The sequence below is a fragment of the Solanum dulcamara genome, chromosome 6 (assembly GCF_947179165.1).
Source record: "Solanum dulcamara chromosome 6, daSolDulc1.2, whole genome shotgun sequence".
Classification (NCBI taxonomy): Eukaryota; Viridiplantae; Streptophyta; class Magnoliopsida; order Solanales; family Solanaceae; genus Solanum; species Solanum dulcamara.
Genome location: NC_077242.1, coordinates 67,997,696 through 68,010,253, shown reverse-complemented (window position 1 = coordinate 68,010,253; position 12,558 = coordinate 67,997,696). Strand labels below are relative to the sequence as shown.

General features: G+C 34.0%; 1 protein-coding gene across 2 annotated transcripts; it reads right to left on the bottom strand.

Annotated features, from left to right (window-relative positions):
* Positions 1-244: 244 nt before the first annotated feature.
* Positions 245-5,224, bottom strand: LOC129891304 (pentatricopeptide repeat-containing protein At4g33170-like). Of its 2 annotated transcripts, none has more exons than XM_055966614.1 (3): positions 5,141-5,224; positions 2,282-4,245; positions 245-945 (listed from the first exon to the last, which is right to left on the bottom strand). In XM_055966614.1, the coding sequence occupies exon 2, from the start codon at positions 4,159-4,161 to the stop codon at positions 2,389-2,391; it is 1,773 nt and encodes a 590-aa protein (XP_055822589.1). In that variant the 5' UTR covers positions 4,162-4,245; positions 5,141-5,224; the 3' UTR covers positions 245-945; positions 2,282-2,388. The 2 variants fall into 2 exon arrangements, with proteins under 2 accessions (XP_055822589.1, XP_055822588.1); XM_055966613.1 differs by lacking the exon at positions 5,141-5,224 and adding an exon at positions 4,325-4,825.
* Positions 5,225-12,558: the final 7,334 nt, after the last annotated feature.

The window sequence follows — 12,558 nt, the reverse complement described above, 5'->3', positions numbered from 1 at the left end:
AAGTAAGGGTAATGACCGCATATGCCACAGTGCCACACCCTTTGTAGAACCTTGGGATTATACTGGACATGTTATTTGTTGTTCATAATTTTGTACGGCTTAACCTTCAATAAGCTCGTACCAACATATGTATCAAGTAACTTTGTCCCTCTCAAAGGCTTTAGATAAATGATAAGAAATAAGTGTTGGTACTTTTTGTCTATTGAAATTTGAACCGTGAATTCCAAGATTTGCATTTCATTTTAGGCCACACCCAAGAGTGTGGTCTCTACTCAAGATTTATTATACTACACACAAAATGGAACAATAGCATATACTCACTAGTTGGGGAAAGAGAACTATTACATACATATCAAGTCTATAACCTTCAATAACTTTTGAATTGAAGGAACAGAAACACTGAAAATGCAAATTTTAAGTTTGTGAAATTGAGTATAGTAAGATAACAAGTGTTGCAGTCTATCTAAGAGAAATCATAAAATTTTCTTACTTCTCATTGTGCAACATGAAAGTTGCCTTAGAAGAGTAAAAAAAAAAACAGGGGATCCGTCTTGCTGATATCACTTCCAGAGTACGTGCAATTCGCACTTCAGCCTTGTTAACTTATGTTTCATTGACCATCAACACAGACCATTGTATTTCAAGAATATTTCACCAAAAATTCACACCTTTGCTGCAACTCCTATAATCTCTGAGGCATTTCTTTGCCAAACACACCATGGCAAGAGAGGCAGTGAGGCACCATTACGACTTCACTTTGTAACTTCTAGTTACCTATTAGTGTCAAGTATATTGTGTAAGGGGATTGAATTTTCGCACCTTGCTTCCCTTTGGCCCAGCGGCTTATTGCTGCAGATTCTTTAAGAACAATACAAACATAGTTCATCTTTAATAATCCGCCGATGCTTATGGATGATGTACTTCCATGAGTGTTGATATATGTATCTGAACACGAAGCAAAACCAAGTGAGGGTCTGATACTTCCGTTAATCTCGGTAATAAAAGACACATATTTTGAAAGAACAAAACAGAGCAGACAAGGTAAGGATATCAGGTAATGGCAACACCCATAGAGTAGTAGTATTATAGGCATAAACATCAATCTTTTTTTTTTTTAATAACTGTGGTGTCAGGGTCAGCTTGCGTGCACCTTGACTAATTCTAGGGGATACCTGTTACCTACCACCACCAACAAGTACCAGGTAACTCTGTCCAAGCCTTGTCCACCAAGGCTATGACAAATCAAAAGAAATCACCTAATGCTTTTTGTTTATGTTAATCAACAGAAGCTCATCCTATCAAAAAATTGCCAACAGAAAAATTTACTTTGCTTTAGGTCAAGTGAATTCACCAAAACAGATTTTCTTTTTGATGAAAAAAGTATCAGCTTTTAAGATGCTGGAAGAAGTCATGTGATGGCAAAAGCATGAGAATCACCGTTGCTGAAGAGAATAGAAGTGCATACATGAAATTAGAAAGTATAGCTGCTCGTAGATAAATAGAACCAGACACTGTACCAGGACAACTAGCATTCAAAGAATCACTTATTCCATTACATTACATGATATTTAAGCTTTCAAAAGTTATTTGAGACATATTCCTATGTGACATGGAAAAGTAGAACATGCATAGATTTTATTTGTAGCTCAAAATTTATAGTCACAGAAAAGAATAAATCCCAAAAGTGAAATAATAACTCATTCACTTGTCAAAGGAATTCTCAATATGCATAAGATTGTCGAAACTCTTAAGTACAGAATGGAGGTAGAGGACAACTGCATCTTCATAGAGAAAACTAGTTTTAACAAGATACCTTTATTCGTTCTAACGGATTCATATCTGAACCACAAAGGTCAAGAACTTCAGAGTTTTCTATGCAGTTTTAGAGGCAAATTTCTGTCAGTATCAGTAGGATCAAACTGTGAAACTTATCCTTAAAGAATTATAGAGTGAAAAAATCAGCCACATAGGTCAAAGAATTTAGAACTTTCTTATGCACGTTTTACAGGAAAATTCAGTCAATGGGATCAAAATGCCTAATCCATCAAGAATGAGGCAACAAACTCAGCTGTTACCAAAGCATAGGGTGAGTGCAGTCACAAAACTCGACCTGTCAGACTAAACATATAAACTCTTGAATTAATATCCAGAACAACAGCTAGATAACCAAGCTGTCCGATTACATCATGAAGGAAGCCACAGCAACATTCATCTCCGAGGATCAAATTTAGAAAGACCAAAAACAGTTCGAAAGAAGTGGATTGAAAAGATGAGTCCATACCTTTGTTAGTTCAGTACAATATGTCATTTCAGAAACCCTTGGTACATGCCAAGCTTATTGTTCGCAATAGTGCTGAAGCAGTGGTAGGAGGAACAGATCTGCTTTTCTTATGCTGAATCAAGGAGACTAGTTTCTTCATCCCATCCACAGCCTAAAGTTCCAAGCACATTCACGATTTCCTCAATCCTTGAGTTAGAGAAATTGCCAATTGTGAACTTTTCAACAGATCCCTTCACTTCAATGAGACTATGACCAGCCTCCTTCTTTAAACCACACCTCTTCAACATTTTTCTTGCTTTTGCTACACTATCCCACTTCTCGTCTGAAGCATATAGGTTTGATAACAAAACATAAGGCGAAGTAGAAACTGGCTGAAGCTGTAGGAGCTTTTTAGCCATTCTTTCCCCAATTACAACATCACCATGCAGCCGACAAGCTGAAAGTAAGCAACCTAAAACAACTGAATCATGCCCAAACGGGTACCTTTGCATGTATTCTTCAGCATCTTTCAGTCTCCCAGCTCGTCCTAGCAAATCAATGAGGCAAGAGAAATGTTCAATGTCGGGAGTAACCCCATAAATCTCGTTCATGGTATTGAAGTAATATAGGCCCTCATCTACAAGCCCTGCATGATTGCAAGCGATTAGAAGTCCGAGAAATGTGACAGAATCAGGCTTTAAACCAACACTCTTCATCTCCTCGTATAATTTTATAACTTTTTTTCCATGGCCATGGTTAGCAAATCCAGCAATGACACTATTCCATGAGACAAGATTACGTGAAGTCATTAGCCTAAAAGTTGTATATGCATACTGGATACAGCCACATTTCGCATACATGTTCACAAGGGCATTGACAACACCAATATCTACACTTGAGCTTTTTCTAACAAGATGAGCATGTATTTGCCGCCCAAATTGCAGAGAACCCACACCAGCACATGCAGAAAGCAGACTAGCATAGGTAAACTCATCAGGCCCTCCATCAAAATATTCAGCCATCTCTTTAAAAACAACCAAGGCCTTCGAATGATCATCACAACGAGAACAAGCAGCAATGAGAGTATTCCATGAAATGACATCTTTCTCTTTGATTGATCTGAAAATTTTGTCAGCTTCATTTAACAAGTTCAAATTTGAGTACATTGTCATTATTATATTGCCTATAAAGGCAGTCCCGTCAAAATTGAGCTTGATGGTTTGGCTATGCAATTGCATTCCTTTCCCCAAATCATGTGCAGTATTGCAGGTTCCTAATAAGCCGACAAAGGTGAAGCGGTCTGGAACCAACCCTTGTTGGCACATACTTTTGTAGACTTCAAATGCTTTCTCTCTTTGATTACTTTCTACCAAACCCATTATGATTGTGTTGTAGGAGACATCACTAAGACTGGGAGTTGATGCAAAAACTGATAGAGCGTCACTACATTGGCCATTTTTCATGTACATTGAGATCAGAGAGTTGGACACAAACGAAATGGACAAACAGCCCAATTTGATAGACTGGGAATGTATTTGTCTACCAAGTTTCAAGGCCAAGAGTTTAGCACATGAACTAAGAGCACTAGCAAGGACAAATTCATTGGGCTCTAGTGGCATTTGGGAGTAGAGGTTGATAGCCATGAGGTGTTTCCCGTCTTGATCATAACCAGCAATCATGGCTGACCAGGTAACGAGATTTCTTTTGGACATCTCATTAAAAATCTGACTGGCAAAGTTAATATTTCCACACTTGGCATACATATTGAGGATGTGATTGGATATAAAAACATCACCTTGTAAGCCTGACTTGATTGCAGCTGCATGAAGAGAGAGTCCATAATGGAATGCCTTGGTCTTAGAACAATGATGCAATAGTGAACCAAGAATTTCTGGTACCATTTACCACACACAAAGGGAAATTCTCACGTACTAGTAGTACATCTCTTTATATATCAAAAAGGTCCTTCACTCAAGCAAATAAATCTGCACGAAAGGTTCCGCGAATAAGGGCAGAGGACAAAAACAAAACCAGTGATAATTATAGCAAATTCAAATTACGTACAATTTTTTCTTTCATCGTCAGGTCAATCAGTGGCGGAGCTACCTTGTGGTTAGGGGTTCATCCAAATCCCCTTCGGCAGAAAATTGTACTATTTATACATTGTTAAAATAATTTTTTAAGTATATATAGTAGACGTCGAATCCCCTTCGACTAGTTCGTGTGTCTACTTTTTCATATTTTAAACCCCCTTAGTCAAAATAGTGGCTCCGCCACTAAGGTCAATAACAAAGAAGTCCCACATAAATGCAAATATTACAGAAACATCCATCACATTTTATCCAATAAAACCAGTTACTTGACCCTTGTGTGTAACCTACTCTTAATCCTTTCTCCATATTGTTCTCAAAATTAGCTTCACATCTGCATTGACTCAGAAACTAGTCCTGTTTTCCCCTTTAAACAACATTAGACACTCCAAAAAGAAAATGATAGTAACAAAAAGAAGAAAGAAAACCTAGTAAAGAAGTGGACAATGATAGTTTTAAGTTGTGAAAAATTGCATCTTTGGCATTTCTAGAAGCTTCTACATTTATATAAACTACAATTTAATCAAAAAAACAAAATCATCTTTACTATTTCATTCAAGACAAGAGTAACCAAACCAAACAGCACAAGTTCTTTGAAACAGAGGACTTATGGAACTTGACCCGACCCGACTCAACCCATCAAATTATAGGGCAAGTAATGCAAATCTTGACAATGGTATCAGATAAACTTCAAAATTTTCCATCAAAAAATAATAAAATGGTGATGTGATTAAAAAAATCAAAACATTAACATAAATAAATATAACATGTGTAGATATAATAACAGTACCTCAAGACTCTGCTCTTCTTCAACTTCCGGCTATGGCTATGGCTATGCAATTCACGAAACTGATTGATCCGTTTTAATTCAAATTGCGGCCGCTATTTATGTAAAGTAAAATCGGACAATAAAGTTAAATAATTTAGTAAAGTAGAAAAAACGAAGTATATTTACTCCTTTTTCCTAAATGAAAAAAAAAATATAATTAATCACGGTTCAAATCTTGAAAACAGTCTCTGTAAAAAATACAAGATAAAACCTGCGTACAATAGACTCTTTTGATCAGACCTTCGTTGAACCCTATGCATAGCGGGAGCTAGGGGTGTACATAGGCCGGTCTCGTTTGATTTTTCATTAAAAAATAACCTTATCAATTAAGTCGGTTTATTAAACTTATAAACCAAATCAAACCAAACTAACGTCGATTTTTCGGTTTTAGTCGGTTCTTTCAATTTTCTCAATTTTTTAATTTTTTTTATAACTATATCGTGATTGTAAAAGAGATCAAATTGAAGAGGTTGTTCCTTTGATTGTGTGATTTGATGCCGCACTTGAAGTTCTCAAATGAAGATTGTTCCCTTAATTGTGATTATATAATTGCTTAATGGCATCTCAAAGACATTTGAATAAATAAAATCGAAAAAAATAAGATGTATAATAATATCTTCAAGATATTATCTCTGTAAAACATATCAAAAACTCACAAAAAGACAACACATGTCAATTTGTTTAGTCATATTACAAACCCAAATATGAAATAATATATGTAAACATTGAAAGTTATAAACCAATTTTAAAAAAAAAATACTTACAAAGCTTATTATAATAAATATTTTTTATGTATAAATAAAATAAAATTATATATGTATTCTTGCGGTTTGGTTTGGATTCGATTTGACTTTTTTTCTATTAATATCAAACCAAATCAATAATGATTGGCTTCTTTTTTTCAACACCAAACCAACCAAACCAAACCACAAGTCGTTTTTTTGGTCGGTTTGACTTGATTCGTCGGTTCAGTTTGACTTGACGATTTTACTTGTACACACTTAGCGGAGACTTTAGTTCATTGGGTTGCCCTTTTTTATATATAACACGGTATCATAGAAGCTGATTCATTGCTTAAAAAAACACTTTAATCATCTATCTAATAAAGATTAGTTCATCCCATCATAAAACTTGTTATGAATTAGCCCCAACCTAATAGAGATACCAAAGGATAATTTGGGGTCCAGACTAAGGATACTGTTGGTTGTAATTAAATAGAACAGGGCATCATTATTAGAGGTATCGTGAATTATGTGCAAAGGCATTTATGTGTTTCTCATCCCCAATTCTGAGTCTAAGCTTCTGATCTCCCTTTTTTAGTCTATCAATTCTTAGTTCTTATGTTCAGTATTTCTACATTTCTGTGTTGGCTTTTGCTATTTGAGTTTTTGCATTTGCTTTCTGTATTTGTAATTTAGCTTTAGTCATATAATATAGTTGAGAAGTTGGTTACTATTACATTAGACTTGAGTTCATTACAAAACTCATAAAAGAGTTCAACACTCTATAATACCAATTTGATACTCCATATGTCCCAATTTATGTGTTACACTTTTGTAACGACTTGTCCCCATCGTTAGGAATAGGCAAATGGTGAAGGATTTTGGGCCAGAAAATTTTGGGTAGTAACTTCGAAAAATTTGAGCCTAGGACAGACTTAGACGAATTCTTAGTCAGGTGAAGTTTAGGGCGATCATGTGAATGATGGAAGGTCAAATCTATTATTTGATTGGACAGGCTGCTATCCAAGATGATACGGAGCATTTACGGCTTTGCGAAATTGCATTCGGACGAGTAAAACTCTCTGAATTGAATTTGGCGTGAAGGGTATAATTTTAATACATCTTTGAAAGGGGTGTGTTGTGAAATGGGGGCTTGGAGCACAAACTCTGAGCTCACTGTTTCCGCATATCTTGCCAGAGCAGGATGGGTCTCGCTAGAGCGGGACAGTCGCGACTTAAGTTGTGAAAAAGTCTAGAAACGGTCTTTTTCTGCAAAATCAATTTCTAAAACTTCAAGAGGCGATTTAGGGCGAATTCTATCAATTTCCTATGGATTTCCATGCTTAAGGTAAGGTTTTTACTCCCTAGATTCATACTTTGATTCCTAGAAACCAAAAAGTATGGGTGGTAATTATTGGGAGAGGGTTTGAACTGAAAATCTATAGTGAGAATTAGCCCTAGGGTAAGGTTAGAATCAAGGGTTGGCCTAGGGTGTGAAATTATATTATATTTTCTGATAGTTAGGCCATTGTGTTGATCCTTTATATGTATTTCTATTTTCTAGACCAAGAACGAGAAGAACTAACTCGAAAAGGGAAGACTCTTGCATTGTAAGGTTGTTGAAGCTTGAATTTGAGGTAGGTGATGATCTAGTTTCCCGTATGTGTTTCATATACTTGTTAAATTGCTTCATGATATGCATGTATGTATATGAATAGGAAAACATGGTACATTATGTATGAAATGATCATTTGCTGATCGGTTTGTATGATGAACTTGTTCTTGGTGATATAAATGCTGTAAATATTGAGTGTATTTGTGATTGTGGTACTTTTGGATCAGGTGTCACATTTCGACACATAATTTGGATCGGGTGTCACGTTCTGACACATATTTAGATCGGATATCACATTCCGACACATAGTTAGATTGGGTGTCATGCTCCGACACAAAGTTGATTATTTGTAGGTCCCTTGTCACCTTGGTGTGAAGTTATATCATGTGGAAGTTATTGAGTTGTGATATTGCTGAATAATAGTTGAGCTTGAGATTGGTTGACTTATTCTATATATGTATATGTCTATTGTGTTGAATTTACTTATCTTTGATCCGCTTACTGGCTAGTCGCATGATCCTATCAGTACACCATTGTCTTTGTGTACTGATACTACTCTTGCTCTGCCTTTTTGTTGAGTATAGGGCATATTCAGCCAGTTGCGAAGAGACCTCGGTTGGAAGATTAGAAGTTTGTTCAAAGTCCATGGGTGAGCTATGCTATCATGATGTTGTGGACTTTTCCATCACTCTCGGTCCTTCTTTCGGGACTCAGATGTTTAGACACTATTTTAGTAGTTTGACTTCTGTTCGGGGAGTGTTTCCTCCTTTTTTTACATTGACACTGGTTAAAATTTTGGTACGGACAACTTTCAGTTCCTAGGATGTGTTGACTTCCGCATTTTCGTAGTTATTAAAATTATTGGCTGAGTTTATGAGAGTTCAGTATTATTTTCTAGTTATATTCCTACTTCGGCAAGGGTTTTAATATTTATTTCCTAAGTTGATAAGCTAGGCTGTTGTCACGACTCAAGCCTAGGGCCTAGACGTGACATGGAGAATGAGGAACCCGAAAGTACCTCAAACAAGCCTCTTAGCATTCTTTTAGCCTTTCATAGGTAATGACAATAACTAAACAAGCGGAAATCATAATAGTAAATCTTCAACTTACATATGTCCAACAATACCTCTAACTTTTAGATTTAATGGGGTTAAGACAAATCCCTAGCTCACCCTCAATCATAATAGAAAGAAATGCCATAGTAAGTGTCTAAAGATCTCAACATATCATTAGCTAGAAAGATAAATGAGTATTGTTCCCGGAATATGGGAACTCACCAAAAGTAGTCCTCAAACGAAATCTCAACTAGCCACGTGGAGGAGAAAGAAGAGGAGCACTGGTCCCTATATGGTGATATCATGTAGACAAAAAAGTATGCGTTAGTAGTTTGAATGTACTAAGTATGTAAGCATGCATGAACATTGAAGAAACATTAAAACATTTGTGTAATATGAAATATAATGCAATGCATGCATAATCAATCATATAGATATCCTTTAAAACATTCATTTTTGTGAAAAAATGACCATAACAGACATTTAATACCATGCGAGCTATTACATGGAATCCAACATAACCCCCTACGTTGGCCGGGGAGACTACTTGCTGGGTAGAACTCCGTCAACTTCATTCATTTCTTTAACTTTAACTTTAAGGGCTTTCATGGATCCATTAGCCTAAGCCTACAAGGGCTCCTATGTTGGCACATAGTTAATGAGACAAAGGGGCTACTACTAGGATTCCCTTATCGAATCCCACCTCAATGCCCCATTCGGTGCTAAGTCAATCCCACAGAATAGTTTAATACTTCAAAATATTCATAGCATATAACTTGAGAATTCAAAATATCATATTCGCTGGAATAGCTCATTAAGACATTTGGTAATTCAAATATGAAAGGGTTGTCCTTATTGAATAAATAATCCATCATTCATAGCATTTCATTATTCTTTTATTTTATAAGACTCCCTTTTGATCATAGACATTGCTTTCATAAATATTTATTTGGAGTCAAAACTTTCAAGTCAAACTTTTTTGAAAATATAATAAAACTAGGTGAGTTCAAATCACTTCAAATTTCAAGCATGTATGCAAATAAAATTATGTATAAATACTTTGAAATTTATCAATAAAAATAATAATGCTGCAAACAACCCATCATGAATTTCAAGAACCTTTAAAGAGTTAAATAGAGAAAATACTAGCAAATCATCAATCCATACCTATGAAATTATTTTGCATTAAAATAGACTAATAATCATTAATTTAATCATGATTCATGCTATTAAGTAGAAATAATAATTATCCATAAGAAAATCTTACTTGAAATCAAGAGATTTAGTTGAAATATTTTTGGACTACATGGGTGAAAGAACCCATGGATAAACACCCACATAACTTAGAGTAAAGCTTAAAGAAAATAAATATAATTTATCATATAACCAAAATACTTTAGGCATGAGAGTGGAAGGAAGACTCTCATTGAAACCTTACATACCTGAAATCCAAAGCGTTACTTAGAATCGAAGGACTTAATGAACACTCTTGAATCCTAACCTTTTTTTCTCGTCGGAGCATTTTGTGTACTACCCAGAGTATATGAATCATCGGAATAGTATTTTTACACTACTAAGAACTAAAACTATATTTTGAGAATGAGCAAAAAAGTGTATACAGAGAAGAGTTGCTTGAGAAAGTTTGATGAACAAAATGATGAAATAAGATAGGTATTTATAGGTGTGATAGAGAGACCTAATAATAATTAAAATAATTATAAAGAAAAATCTGAAAATTTAATGAAAGATTGTGATGTCATGGGTAATATCAGATGGATTTAGATCTTTTCATGGTTGGTAAGATGAACTTTCTTTTAACGGAATACCCTTTTTTGAAGCTGCGTTTGAACAAGATAACTTGCTCATTAGGATTTGGTGTCTCATATGAATTTTTTCTCTAGAAGTATACTTTCACGTCGTTCAAGAATCAACCGATTTGGATCATCTTGCAGTGAGATATGATTTTTCTTCTACAAACACTCCATTTCATCACAACACCATGTCTTGCAACAATTAATTTATTTGACCTACTTACCTCCAAAACTTAAAATATGGTCTTCACAAAAGTTGTAGGTAATGATGTTGGAGTTATTCAGAACTTTGAACCACCTAATTTGGATTATCCTATGAAAAGTTATGCCAAAAATATAGAAGTTGTATCATTTTAATCGAGAATTGAAACATCATATACAACTTTTTTAGGGGGTGTTACAGCTATAGAAATGGTTCTCCCACTGGAATAAGTATTGTGGGTGCCAGTCACGGCGGATCGGGGTTGTGACAACTTTAAATTTCTAGAGTCAAACAATTTTAAGTTATGTTAACTTATTCATTCAAAAATCTTCTCCAAATTGCCTCATATTTCATATATGAACTCCTTACGATATTTTTGATCTTTTTGAAATAATACCTACTCGACAAAATATGTTAAAGGATCGAGAGGATATAATCTATATGTAGAACTTATTTTTCCTATTTTTACTAAAAATTTATTTTCTTCTTTTTTAAAAAACTTATTTTCCTAAAAGAGAATTTGACCATCAAACCTGAAATGATCGAAAAATATTTTCTAAACGAATGTTCTTCTCCATATCGAACACACCCAAAATATCATTTGAATGGCATGGGCTGAATGGTTGTCTACGTTTAGCCCAATTCACAAAAAGTTTCAAGTTATATACATCTATCAATATAAAGATTTTCTACATCATCAGTTGTATTGAGATTAGTAATATTAAAATTAATTATTTCGAAATAAGTTTTATTCATCATTTGATTTGATATATTAAATATATTCTTTCTTTAATCATGCTTATTCAAATATTAGTAACAATTGCAGTGCTACTATTATAATTTCCTATATATTAGTTATACATCATATAATACTAAATAGTGAATAGGGTGTATATTATTAAGAGTGTTATGATTGATTTATTTTAAGTCAAAATAGTTTTTAATTACATTTGAAGTGTTTGGGTATATTAAAAAAGTGCTTATAAGCACATGATCTTAAGCTAAAATGATAAAAATAAGGAATAATTATATAAATACACATCTTATTTTACCACAATCTCTAAAATTTTCTACTATTTAAAAAAGTTTCAAAAATTTTCTTTTGGATACGTCACTCCCCTCTCTTTGATACATTCCTATCCTCCTCCCTGATACATCCTTCCCCTCTCGGATACATCCCTCCCCTATGTATTCAGATGTCCTATCCCCTGTCTTGTACATTCCTCTCCTATATATTCAGATGTCCTATCCCCTCTCTGGTACATTCCTTCCTTATGTATTCAGATGTCCGTTGATGTATGTGGAAGTCCAGTGATATATCCGAAATTCATAAATTTTAAGAAATTTTTGTAATTTGGAAAAGAGTAGGGAAAAAATGTAATTAGCTCTTAACACTATAAGATTTATTATGTAAATTACACTAAAAATTAATCAAAAGTCATAAGTTGAGATCTCTAACTTATGACTTTTGACTTATACATCAAAAGCTAAAAGTCAATCCAAACATACCCTAATATATGCATTAGTTATATATTAATTAAAAATTCTACTAAACAAATAATTAAATTATACTATGACTAATACATATATTATTTTCTCAATACATTTCACCAAACGACCCCAAAAATCTAGAGCTTATGGTCTTAAGGCATCTTGCCTTTGCTTTCATAATTTTTTTTGTTTAGCCTTTTTCAATATACATATTTCCAAATGGATCTTCACTTTACTTAACTCTCAAGTTTATCAATTGTACCACTTTTTGAATCTAAAGTTTAGGGGCTTAATAGACAACTCATATCATGTTATATAATTCTTTTTGCATGAGAATAATAAAAAATAGCGTAAAAAACTTTTAAATAAAATACCTAAAATAAGATTGGGGAAAAACAAATCTGATGAAAAAAGCCAAAAGAATAAGGCAAATAATAGCTACAATTATTATTAAATTATATTAATATCATGATATTGTTTTTA

Bases quoted from the DNA above. Each gene is read 5' to 3' on its own strand.
- LOC129891304 (XM_055966614.1), bottom strand. From the start codon at position 4,161: ATGGTACCAGAAATTCTTGGTTCACTATTGCATCATTGTTCTAAGACC.